The sequence below is a fragment of the Lissotriton helveticus genome, chromosome 3_1 (assembly GCF_964261635.1).
Source record: "Lissotriton helveticus chromosome 3_1, aLisHel1.1, whole genome shotgun sequence".
Taxonomy (NCBI): Eukaryota; Metazoa; Chordata; class Amphibia; order Caudata; family Salamandridae; genus Lissotriton; species Lissotriton helveticus.
This window is the reverse complement of record NC_136061.1, coordinates 290,697,064-290,711,079: the sequence shown is the minus strand read 5'-3', so window position 1 is coordinate 290,711,079 and position 14,016 is coordinate 290,697,064. Positions and strand designations below refer to the sequence as shown.

The 14,016-nt window shown below is 45.4% G+C and overlaps 1 protein-coding gene across 2 annotated transcripts in view; it reads left to right on the top strand.

The window, feature by feature from the left end:
- The window catches only part of LOC144822378 (uncharacterized), a 1,092,528-nt gene that overhangs the window by 948,600 nt on the left and 129,912 nt on the right, over positions 1-14,016 (top strand). For both annotated transcript variants that reach the window (XM_078679823.1, XM_078679822.1), the window contains one exon: positions 1,976-2,033. In XM_078679823.1, coding sequence (XP_078535949.1) covers positions 1,976-2,033 — 58 coding nt within the window. The remainder of the gene's footprint in view (positions 1-1,975; positions 2,034-14,016) is intronic.

The following is a 14,016-nucleotide window of genomic DNA, read 5'->3' as shown; positions in this document are numbered from 1 at the left end:
TTCGGACAACTTTAAGTTATTTAACTCTGTGTACAGTATGTTTTCTATGTCCATGAGTCATGTGACCAGGTTTTAAATTCTACACACGTGCAATGTCTCTGCCTATTGCTGTTTGATCACTCTCACTATTTATTGACTTACTGGTTTGTAGCGCGTTATGTGAACAAGACATGTCGAAACGCGTCATGCTGGGGCACTGGCCAGGATTGACTGGTTGCTGGAGTCATGCTAAATAAATAAAGCACTTCAATCACCATTATCGTCCCCGGAGTGGTCCGTACCTGTCTGTGTGCCGTGGAGGAGTAGTGCCATTCGGGATATGCCATTCAGGATATATATATATATATATACATATATATATATATAATAACCAAATTTGTCCTGTAGCAGCGGGAGCGCTGATCAGTCGGTGCCCACGTCGAGACCAGGGCAGTGTCTCGCCAATATTCCACACGAAAAGAATTATCGCGGCACACTTCTTGGTAGTTTCAAAGTTGTTTTATTTCAGATTTGAAATAAAACAACTTTGAAATTACCAAGAAGTGTGCCGCGATAATTCTTTTCGTGTGGAGTATAAATATATATATATATATATATATATATATATATATATATATATATATATATATATATATATACTCGTGACCAAGGGAGATATCCCGAAACGCGTAGGTTTTTTTTCGGACATTCTGCCTATCTTTTTGTTTACTAAATTATTGCTGCTTGAAAAGTCCTTTCTGGTGTCCGTGGCTGCTGTGCTTGGATAAATTGCGGCGTTTTGTTTTGATATATATATATATATCTATATATATATTCTAGAATATAACATTTGGGTTCTTAGATTTATGTTATTTCATTTCATTATGTAAGTAGAGAGATATGTAGAGTGATAGAATATTAGCCATGTAATGACCAAAGGTACTGTGGAATGTAGGGTCAGAATATATTGGTATGAAATGTGGAAAGGGACCGTGCTCATGAGACCTGAAGAAAGCTGGAAGGCACCTTGATATGAATAAAGAACTTTTCAGTTTATGATCTTGCAGCCATCTTTACAGGGAGCCTCCCTGTTGTTGAAAGTAGAATGATGAATCAGCAGGAGTTCTTTGAAAAAGATGACAATACTGCCAATATGTTATCCCCTATATGAAACTTAATGTAAGTGTACAAACGTGTCTCTTTCAAAGAGTTCCTGTTGTGACACGTGATTCTGTAAGTCCCTTCCTTTGACGAGGAAAGTTTTCCTTGCTTTACCTGATTTTTGAACACCAACCTACATGAATAGGACAATCTTTTGGTGAGCTGGTGCAAGCTCAGTTAGTACATTCCTCCTGTGATACTTCTCCCTGGAAGCCCCGCCCTAGTTAAGGGTGCATGGCTCCCAGTGGGCTAGCACAGCTGCTTTTATGGCATCGCTTCTTCATACAGGAGGTACCATCCTTATAAGGGGCCAGTCTCAAAAGATCTTGCACAGGCCCTTTTCTAGCAACCTGGTGGTACTGCATCCTATAGGAAGTCAGTCTTATAGGCACATGGCTCTGAGTTGTTCAAAGGATGGAACTTTTTAATAATCTCGGTATTCCTTTGCTTGTAAACATAAATGCCGTAGAAGGTGGGTAGAATGTGTAACTCCAGCACAGAAAATAATGGAACTGAAAAGTACCTTCAGAAAAGAGGTAAGAAGAATAAATAGTGTATTATGTTGTGAAATGAGGAAAAAATGATAATTGACCGTGAACAAAATATTAACGTGACTGGAGGGCATGTTATCATTAATAAAGGTACTTTCATAGTATGTTGGGTTCATGTATTTATTGTTGTGGTTGTTCCTGGTGAATCAGAAGCCAGTCCTTTCTTTACCTGGAGAGGTAGCTCTCCAACAGGCGCCCTTATATGCTCCAGACAAGGTTTAAGTGGATAAACTGTGGGTTTTGTACATAGTACCAATTTGCTCTATGTCACTTTGTCATTACAGGCAATATGTGAAGAGTGGCATATACAGTGCACCATTATTCCAAGGCAGCCCCTCGCCGGTAAGTATACAGGAATAAGGGTTCTTGCTTTGTTAGCCATTCTATCTTGAGTGCTGCAATGCTTCATCTAATGGGTGATTCTATTTTTCTGATTTTACTTACCCCAATCCTGATGTCATGAAGTTGGTCCACACCCTGGAGAAAAGCACCCAGCTACTTACCTAAAAGATAAAACAACTGTAAACTCTTTCTTCTCTAAGTTTGCCTACAAAGGAACACCGACCTGTAACCAGAAACCTCCAGAGTTGATTACCAAAGCAGTCCTTCAGACTGTGATCAAAGTCAGGCACATAACCAGTAGTGTGGGAGGACGTATAGATTGGGACTAGGAAGTAAAATTACAATAATTGGATTGCTAGTATGTGAAGCATTACCTTCTCATCATATCCTCGCCCAAGTCCTTTTGTCATCAGGATATACCAAAGCAATCAGGACCACCATTTATTGCCCACTAAGGTAGGCATCACTAAAGGTCAAAGTTGAGCTACAAAGGAGGATCGTACAAACCCAGAAAGTCAGCAAACCCTCATGCTCTAGTACCAAAGCAAGACAAAAAGCACTAAAAGCCCAAAAGGCATAGGGCATAGAGGCCCATAGGAGTAGGAACCCAGAATCAGGGAACACGTGCAATAGCAACCTACAAGAGGCAACAATATAGTAAAGGAGACTAAAAGTAGCAGCATTAACCCACAGCCAGCAATGCAAGGAAAGTGCCAGAATGGCTCACAAGACCAGCACGAAGACCTTTCAGCAAAGCAGCCATACCACTGCTTGTGCAAAAACTAGAAATAGAATGTCGTCAACCCCAACTCTGAGGGCAGAAACAGTAATGCCAAATGAGAAGACCAAGCGTCAAGATAGCCCCGAGCACCCTTGAAGTCACAGGGGAAAGGCCACACAGAGGCACTGTGCCACACACGAAGCAGGACCCAAGAGTACATCAGCCAGAGCAAGTCACCAAAGGGGATGCCAAAGGCAGGGCCAATAGTCACCAACAAGGCAGGAGAGCAGTGTACAAATACAAAAAAGGGGAAGACCCGGTATAAAGGAACCGGCATATCAGGGTTCAAAAAATAAAACGTCAAGAAGGTCGCAGCTAAAGTATAGCCAACACTGGACCCAACATGCCAATGAAGACTATAAGCCCAGAAGATGAAATACATGCAGTCTATTAACCAAGGCGGGAAACCAGGCAGGCACAGGACTTTCAGAATACCAGGCAACTCATCGAGAAACATTGGAGAACCTGACACAAAAGACCAAACAGTCAAGAGCAGATGCAGTCCGTGCCAAATGTTAATCTCAGAGCACCAGGCAAAGTGCCTGACCGTACCAACAAAAGGAGAGTGAGGTACAGTTCAAGGCCTTAGCAAGAAGACAAGCAATAGTGAGCAAAGCAGGCCTAGATAAGATCACACTCCCTTCCCAACAATCAGCGCAGGGGTAAGAACAACTGGGATCCAAAGCTAGCAGGTCCAACAAACAAGACAACAGCAGCCAGAAGAAGAACTTCATGCTCCAATGTTAAAGGCCAAACAAGCAGTCAGGATTGCAAAACCCCAAAGGAGCCACCAGAAACCAAAATTATGGACCCTTCAGAATGAGTATAGTGAAGAAGTAGAGGAAGGCACTCTGTGCCACAAAGACCAAGCAAACACCACAGTACTGGAATTACAGGACCATCAATGAAAGCACCAACACCACAACCCGGGGAAACTGGAGAAGCAGGGGACGGCCCACAAAGGGCATAAGCTGCACACAGGTCAAGCCAGAGCTGTGCACTCCATTAAAAAAAAAAAAAAAAAACATAGTACCGGGGTGTTGAAAGAGCAAGTAGAAAATAGCCAAAACAAGGTATCCCACATCATCCCACAAACCCAGAGCCAAACAGCAATAAGAGACGGACAGAGAACAGTAAGACGTTAGTACCAGCCTGGACCTCACGCCAAAGATCCGAACATCAAGACAGAGTATGAAGTGGCACAATCCACATGAGAAGCAAGCGTCAAATAAACAAGGATATGAGGATCTAAAACACAAAGAATATGAACACCAGTCTCTAGGGAGTAAGGAGAGAGAGAATGCACAGATCACTCTACTGAGAACCAGACAGTGCCTTGTAAGACCGTTAGGCTCACACACGTAGGCTGCAGGATCCCCGGCGTGACCGTGAGGTTAGGGAATACCTCAGATGAAAAACCTGTCAAGGGGAGCACATGGCCAGCCAGACCACCAATAAGCACGGGGACCAGCCCAATAGGGCAAACACCTAACCCCTAGATAAGGTCATGTCCCAACAAGAAGTACATGGGACTGCCCGCAACTGAACCTCATGCAAAAAAAGCATGATGGGTCAAAACTCACTACAAAAACAGAAGCTCCAAATATAGAACAAAAGACAAACCAGGAAGGTCACAGTGCTCCAACTCACCTAACACCGAGAAACCCACCAAAAAGACGTGGGCAGAGGGACAGGAAGTGGCACAATGGAACATAGGGCCAGCAACCACAAGCTCCAGATCCAAAAAGGAGCAAGAGGAGCATATTCTTAGGAGATGAAAGAGCATACAGACCCCAAGCAAAATAGGCCGCAGTATCAGCCTTGGGTAAAAATGCAAACCCCATCATAGCAGTCACATCTGGGGCATAAGAAGGACACACCATTCCCAAAACTTAAAACCCAAAATATGGTGGGCTGGGCCACTACCCAAGCAAGAAGGCATGACCATGCACCTACTAGTAAAAGGAGGAGACAACCTCAGGCAAAATCATAAGGCTTAACCAGAGAGTGACCAAAAACCAAGTCCAACAGGGTGTAACTTGAGACCCCAAAAGAAAATTAGTCAGTGCACCGTGCCAAACCAGACCACAAGCGCTACGCTGATCGGCCAGGCCATGCCACTTTATAAAGCACAGTGAACAGACCAATTCCTAATAGCAGCCAGATAGAAAAGGGAGAAGGGCCAAACTGAAGGAGGTGACCCCCCCAAAAAAGTCTGAAGGCCAAATGAAGCAAAGGGGAAGTGCCTCAGCACATTCAGAAGATGCCCAAACCAAACATAGAACTTGGGGCAGATTTATTCTTTTTTAGTGCAACACACAAAGTTTGTACTGCATTACACTAAAGGGAGAAGGAACTGCAGAGCCATACCTACTGAACTATGGTATTTGCAATGCTGGATCCCCATCAGGCAGCGTAGCGCCATGCACATACCTTTGCACCATAGTGACGTCTCGCATAGATTTTGTCCTGGAAAGGTATCCTTTAAATCATTACACACATTGGATGTGTGCTGTGTAGTACAGCACGCATGCATTTATGAGATGTTTGGAGAAATTAAAACATTTTTCATTGGTAACACTTGCCTCAAAGAGGCATTCATTATTGGCTCAATTCCCTATATACCAACTGGAGTGTGTAGGGCTTTGTGTTTAAATCCATCGGTGGTACTGTGGCAACACTAATTTTCCACCCATGGGATGCCCCGTGACATAAAGTAATGTAAAGCAGCACAAACCGCTGCTTGCGTTACCTTTAGGTCTACTTACTAGTGCAAAAAAAGTTGTGTGCTGGAAAGCAAATACTCTACCAATACTTTGCGTCAGTTTGTGTCACTTGGCTTGACTTTGCACAGGTGCAAAGTCTTGATAAATCTGCCCCTTTGTGCCTATGTAACCACTAACAACCCACACACCAAACAATTGGGGGTTGACTGGAAGGGCAGCAGCTTGAAATAGAGAAGCAAAGCTCCATTCCATAAGCACAAAGCCAATCAGCAATGCACACAGAGCAGACAGGACCATAGCTGGCAGGACACAACGGACAACCCCATGACAAACCCTGAACCTTATGAACAATAAAAATCAAGTAGAGTTAGTCAGCTGAACCCTGCCCTGGAAAAGCTGAACCAGGACACATGTCTCACAAAGTTCAAGCCAGAGGATGCACTGAGGGACGACCAAGCCAGGTTCACCCCCGGTTAAGGAGTGTTAACACAATCAAGCAGCAGTCAAGGAACATCGGAACAGCACAGCATAGACCCACACCAATCCCAGTAAAGAGGCAGTAGCATAGAGGGAGACATGACTGAGGTGCACAGGGCACATAATGCATAGGCCCCAAGTCCAGTAGGGAGAATAGATGGAAGCACAAGACCAGCTTATACCTCCGCAACAAAAATTGTGGTGCGTTCACCTGTCTGTTATTGAAGGACGCTCCAGCACCTTACACTAAGCAGGCATACTCCAGTCCAAGTCGGGTTTGGAGCCAATGTAGAAGAGGACAAACAGAAGAATCAGAACTACAAATCTTCCAACATGCCCATTACAGGGACACACAAAGCCATGGAACTGGGTCAGCAAGGAGCACAAGGGGAAACCAAAGACCGGCCAATACCCTACAACAAAGGAGGGGCATTTATCTCTTTGTCAGTGTAGGGCCTCCAGTGTTGCCCACAGGGGCAGAAATCCCCCAGCCCAAGCCAGCAAGGAGCACATTGGGACCCAGGCCCAGCCCTTGCAGTCCACAAGGTGAATAGATAGCTATGCAGAGGCCAACAGCATCATCCAGCACAACGGACCCAAACCTGGCCCCAGGCCAATAAGAAAAAAGGGAAGAGTAGTTCAAATATCATAAGAACACCACAACATCTCCAACAAGTGGAGATGGGGGCTGGGTCATGCAATAACCAAGAAGAGATCGTGAGGAATAGGAACGTCCAACAGGCCCAGCAGTGAGAAGTGTGAGAATCCCAACCCCATCCTGCACCTCAGGAAGGATACATTGAGGGGTGCACTCATCTGTCTTCAATCAGTGGGGACTCCAGTGCATCACAGCAAACATGTACACTGCGGCCCCAAGCCTAGCATGAAGGATACATGGGGGAAGATTCGAACCCAGCAGCCCACTGTTCTGGGGAAGGGAATGAAGAATCCACATTCATCACGTGCTGACAGCAACATACAGAAAAGCAGCCACAACCCTAAACAGGCCAGATCAAACAAAAGAACCAGCACCACCCCTACCCAGACAGTAGGGTGGCTTGGGTGCACACAAAGCCAGTAAAAACCAGACCCTAAGCCTAGAAGGGCCCAAGAAATCAGCAAAAGCCAAAACAACAATCAACTGCAAGGAGAAAACGCCGCAAAAGGACCCGCAAGGTAAGCAGGAATTCCCATCCAGAGAAAGGAACGCACGATGACTTCCTTCCAAAGGAGACAGACATGAGTAGAGATCGTCCTTTGAAGGCACACCTTAAGGGTGGACTTTAGTTTATTTCCCCTTTAGGAAGATAGTGGAGTGCCTGTCTCCAGTGTGTGAACATCCTTCACGACACAAAAACGGGGATGAAGAAGTGATGAGGCAATGAAATCTTTCTATGTAACTATGCATGTATATGTTTGGGAGTAAAAGCAAGCGGTCCAGAGTAGCAGGCAAGGAGAACCATTGTGACTCTGGAGCGGGGAAAGGTGGAAGGATTCAGACGTATGTGCAGTGGCAAGAGGAGGAGCCAGGGTTTTTTCCTTGAAGGGCTTACTGGCCCAAAGTGCTCAAAGAGCTTTGAGGTGGTTGATAAGGTGCTACCTTGAAGAGCTGTCTTTTGCTTTTTTTCCATAATTTGGAAGAGATATCGCAGTTCTTCTGTACAGAGGCTTGTAGTTCCTGGTCTTGGGAAACTATAATGAGAATGCTTGTTTCCAGTTGCTTTATAAAGACTGGAAAGCTTTCCATTATCACTTCACAGGACAGGAGCATGTGGAGACACTATGCGTGGGGCGCCATCAGACGTCTTTAGAGGATATGAGTTGCAATGTGACTTTTTCAATGTTTCATTCCATACTGCGCTCCTCTAAACCAGGCCCCATGTCTCTTTAAAATATATAAGCATAAATGGAGATAGAGTTTACTGAGTGTGTTCCAACCCATCCACCACATCCTTGAGATAGCCTTGAAGGCTCGTGAGTTTTATCTTTAGAGAGCCAAGAAAACAAAGGAAATGACTTGGGCACCCAATTAGTGCCAAACAGTATATTTGGCTCTGTGACACAATGACAAGAGTACCCTTTCACTGATACAGCCCAGTTACCACCGACGTCCCCAGAGCCAAGATAAAATGCCTCACTGTCTACTTCTGCCACTCCAAGTGAAGTCCCCTACACATCTGGCTGTAGTGTGCTGACCAATTAGGAAACTGGAATCAGGAGATATAATTTGCAATTTTGGCCTCTCGGTGTGGCCACATGGTCCATCTTGGACAATCACCTTTTTAATTATCCACTGGTCTCGGCAGATGTCAAGGTCGGGAGTACTTTAAATTAGATGAACAAGTGCTAGCAAGTGTCTGCGTATATGTAGTAAGAAAGTTGGATTGAAACTTAACACACATAGCTGCAGACTCACTCGTTAAAAAGTGTAATTAATTTCACATATTTTTCTTTGATGACTTCAGAAATCTATTTTCCAGCACTCCAGGATTTCTCACGTCGTCATTGTAATCATATTGTCGGAGCAAGAATAGAACTTGAGGCTGGAATAAGATATTTCATCAGTCCGAGAAAGTAGCAGACGACGTGCTGATTCCACGTCAGCTATAATCACTTTTCCACGAAAATATGATTGAATATAATCATAAATGACTGAGAACCACTCTGGGGTCTGCCCTGGGAATATATTCTGTGTGCTTATTTAATGTAATAAGCATGTTACCACTTTCTCACAAAATAGTTGTTAAGGGGAAGAGGCAAAGGGAGAACAGGATTAGCCCAAGATGAAACAATTTGGTTAAGTAGGCGAACTGATATGGCAGGCAATGCAAGACTGCCTGCTCCAGTGCCTATAACGTTCCCACTATGCCACATTTTGGTGAATCGACTGTGAGACTGGGCTGCCTCCCCTGGGGGCAGCTGTCTCCATTGGGCTAATATCAAATCTGTGTTGTGGGGTTAACTGGCCTTTAACAATGATTAACGCTGGTGAGTGTGGGGCATGAGACAGACTCTCGAAAAGCAGTTAAAAACCAAAGAAAACTAGAAGATTGCCCTCCATAGTTAATTCTGGGTTTTGACAGCACAGCTATCAAATAGACCTATTCCTACTAACATGGCTTTCGGTTTCCCCCTCTCACCCATTGGTTTCATGTGACCACACTTACACACCCATTGGCTTGTAACTGTGTAAATCGCGACGTGGCTCAGCACAGTGTAGTATTCCTCTCTCACATAATGCTGTTTGCTTTTTGGGTGTACCCTTTCATCTCCACTCAAATGCTTGCATTGAACTGCATCAAGGACTGCTTTACATCCATACCCCTTTCCCTTGCTCCTGCTGGCTCCTTTTCATGTGTCTCACTGCAACCTGCTAACGCTGAATGTGTTAGCAAATTAAAGACCGCCTTTGGCTTTGCCAATGCTTGTTTATTATCAATTTCTTTATTTCGAGGCTACATCTTGACTCCTTTTATTATGTGTACCTTCTGAGGAGGTTAGTTTTCAGCCAGTTAGACTGGTGTGTGAGTATTTACTGCCTTATAGGCAATTAAACAGGTTTTGAAGATCATGCAGGCCTGGAGAGGCCATCAGTCCTCGTCAGTCATAATGGAGATTGTATTTCTGTGGTTCTTAGATGAGTCAGACGGAAGTTTTGCACTCAATTTCGGCTCAGTAGACAGAAATTAAACACGGTTAAACTTCCCCAGCAGCTTTGAGTTTATTTGTCACAAGTATTGCCAAAAGCCCCGGGCATCCATGCTTCTTCTTGAAACCTGTGAGCTTTTAGATGTGTTGGTTCTGGTGGGAATGGTGAAATGATTATTCTGCAGTACATCACTTGGTGAAAAGATAGTATTTTTGTGTTTTATCTATTAAATAAGAGTTATTTTCAGGGGGCAGCGCATGCCTGTGTCATTAGTGAGAATGTTTGCCTTTTCATTGGTTCCTTCTTGCATAATGGGAATTCCATGTTGGGAAGCAAATCTGATATGTTGTGGAGTGGAAGGCTTGATCTTTTTTGGTCTGGCTGTAAACACCTTTTGTTGTTCACTTCTCATGACATCAGTTCTTCAAAAAGGTACAATAAGACGTAGAGAGAGACTATGATTTATCCTGATGCCTCCTATAAGTGTCCCCAATGCAACACACCATAGACCGACTTCCTGCACATAATGCAGTCTTGCCCCTCTACTGGAAAGAGATCAATATAATACTTATGGAGACCTCAGGCCATGCTGTACGCAATACGCTAGAGATATGCATACTTGGGCTTCTCTCGACTCCGAACCGGGACAGAGCAGCGGGGAAATACATGAGTCTGGTATTAGTGTTAGCCTGCCGCAGGTCACTTTGAATTGGAAGAGTGCCGAAGCGCCAACTGTCGCTATGTAGCACTTGGCTGCTGGTAAATGGCTCAAATTCCAGCACCAGCATTTACAGAGAGTGGAGTGTGCTGGCTTACGGGCACATCGCATTGCTCACAGCTGGGGCACTATGTTAGAGGTACTGAAAGCTCTTGGTAAAGATTATGAGTGTCGTCATGGCTCTTCCCTTTTGTATTCACCCACTTAAGGTTTTTTTTTAATAACTCAGTACATTTATTCTACTGATATGACTAAATGCCAATAGAAAGACCATGGTACATATACTCTCTGATATGACTGAATACCAGTAGAAAGACTATCATGTACAAGAGACTTCCCTGTTTTGACAAGTTAATCTGCACAACAGTACACCTGTATGTAATAACCTCCATGTAACCGATACAAGAGTTGCGATGATCTGGTGGTGGGTGGAGGTGGGCTTTTTACATATAAGTACCCTAAAGTTCCTAATGAGCAGCAACGGTAGAGTGCTTTCAATCTGTTATGTTTATTTACGAAACGTTGATTGTTTACACAAAAATGGCGGAGACATATGCAAAAATAGAACTCGCAGATACTATATCGCAAAAAAAACGTTTACTGCATCCAAAAACTATTCATGCTATGCTGCGCTGACTATTGTAATATGTACCTCGCTGCATGCATATCTGTAGAAGCCAATACAAATATATTTAAAAAGAAAGAAGTAGAGAGAGAGGCCTTCTCAGCCATTGACTGTTAATCATTTTTAGGTCTCGCCTGTCGATGCGCATGCGCATCGAGCTTGCGAGCCTATTGCGGCTTAAACAACTTTTAACTAAGAAGCAAGGAATCGTGGCGATTCCTTGCAGTGCCCGTGACTTTTAAGCTCAATGCGCATGTGCATTGAGCTTAAAAGCGCGTGCACAGCCGCAATCGCCATCTGTTCCTCTCTCCCGCATTCCTCCGACACCTTTTGAAGTGAAGCTTAGCTTCACTTCAAAGGCCCGGCTTCTTCACACCCACATGCCGCTCTCCCCGCTCTGCCCCCTCCCCTGCCCGCTGTGTGCATTTCTCCTCCCCCCTCCCCTTCTCTGCCTTGCCTTCCCTCCGTCTTGAATGAAACTAACACCATACATTCCTGACATCCACTGTCTGGGCACCAACTGAGCATGTGGAGCGAGGGCTCGCCATCTAAAACTGAATTTATGTGCTTATTATTTTCGCAGCTGCCTCCACAATTCTTTATAATTATTAGCATCTTTCCGCGTGCAAATGTTGCCAGGGAGATTTTCCCTTCGTATTTGTTGAAAAAAAAAATGTTTTTCGAGTGAAAATGATTTCCAAAATGCTACATTTCCTACCGCTCGGCCCCCTCCCATGCCCGCCGTGTCGCATTTCTCCTCCCCCCTCCCCTTCTCTGCCTTGCCTTCCCTCCGTCTTGAATGAAACTAGCACTCTCGCCCGGAGGCAGGCTCGGCAGCCATACATTCCTGACATCCACTGTCTGGGCACCAACCGAGCATGTGGAGCGAGGGCTCGCCATCTAAAACTCAATTTATGTGCTTATTATTTTCGCAGCTGCCTCCACAATTCTTTATAATTATTAGCATCTTTCCGCGTGCAAATGTTGCCAGGGAGATTTTCCCTTCGTATTTGTTGAAAAAAAAAATGTTTTTCGAGTGAAAATGATTTCCAAAATGCTACATTTCCTACCGCTCGGCCCCCTCCCATGCCCGCCGTGTCGCCTTTCTCCTCCCCCCTCCCTTCTCTGCCTTGCCTTCCCTCCGTCTTGAATGAAACTAGCACTCTCGCCCGGAGGCAGGCTCGGCAGCCATACATTCCTGACATCCACTGTCTGGGCACCAACCGAGCATGTGGAACGAGGGCTCGCCATCTACAACGCAATTTATGTGCTTATTAATTTCCCAGCTGCCTCCACAATTATTTATAATTATTAGCATCTTTCCGCGTGCAAATGTTGCCAGGGAGATTTTCCTTTCGTATTTGTTGAAAAAAAATAATTTTTCGAGTGAATTTTTTTTCCAAAATGCTAAATTTCACCGCTCGGTTGCTGAAACCCCAATAAACGAAACCCTTTTTTTTTTTTAGAATAGTGACCACCCCAGGCAAATAAACTGTGCACTACAAAGATGCAGAAGCACTGCACGTTTAAACGAAAAGTACCAGTCATTTTCTGTTTTGTGATGCGCTGTAAAATACACCGGTTTCCAAACAGAGGTGAGGCGGTGGCTAGGGCACGAGTTGACATTCCTGAGTGTCGTTTTTACAGCATTGATTTACATAGACCTCGGATGACAGAAGATTAGACCACTCACATGCAGAGTGAGGGGAATCGATTTTGAACGTTTGATCTATTCATGTCCCCCTCGTTTATTATCCATCAAGGTGCATAAATAATTCGAAGAGGAGGACGCCAACAAACATAAATTCATTTAATAATGGACAGTGCACACAGCTCTTAACATGTCAGCATTTTATCCCGTAACAGGGGGTAATTAAAGTACACTAACATCCTTGGATACGTAATGATCATGAAGAGCAAGATTAACAACATCACTTTCTTTGTATTCCCGCCTAACTGAAATATAGCGCTTCACAGAATTCTGCTGGTCTTCTAGGCCCTCTCCTCCCGATCGTCCGCTTGTGGACTTCTTTATGGGAAGAAAGTGTATTCAATTTGCATGACTTCAAAAGGGGAAGAAGACTCTCTCGAGATGGTAGCGTCTCTAGTCCAGCCGGACTAGACAATTCCTCGAGACGCGACAGCGTCAGCAGGGCTCGGTCAGGAGGAGTTCAGGAGGAGCCGCGACCACGTCAGCAGGGCTCAGCGTTTCGGTAGTCACTTCAAGCTTCACGTTTCGGGCCACTCACACACGCAACGCCACTCACACACGCAACGCCACTCACACACGCAACGCCACTCACACACGCAACGCCACTCACACACGCAACGCCACTCACACACGCAACACCACTCACACACGCAACGCCACACACACATGCAACGCCACACACACATGCAACGCCACTCACACATGCAACGCCACTCACACATGCAACGCCACTCACACATGCAACGCCACTCACACATGCAACGCCACTCACACATGCAACGCCACTCACACATGCAACGCCACTCACACATGCAACGCCACTCAACCACGCAACGCCAATCAACCACGCAACGCCACTCAACAACGCAACGCCACTCAACAAAGCAACGCCACTCAACCACGCAACGCCACTCACACACAACGCCACTCAACAACGCAACGCCACTCAACAACGCAACGCCACTCAACCACGCAACGCCACTCACACACACAACGCCACTCAACCACGCAACACCACTCAACCACGCAACGCCACTCAACAACGCAACAGCACTCAACCACGCAACGCCACTCAACAACGCAACGCCACTCAACAACGCAACGCCACTCAACCACGCAACACCACTCAACAACGCAACGCCACTCAACCACGCAACGCCACTCACACACGCAACGCCACTCACCCACGCAACGCCACTCACCCACGCAACGCCACTCACCCACGCAACGCCACTCACCCATGCAACGCCACTCACCCACGCAACGCCACTCAGCCACGCAACGCCACTCAGCCAC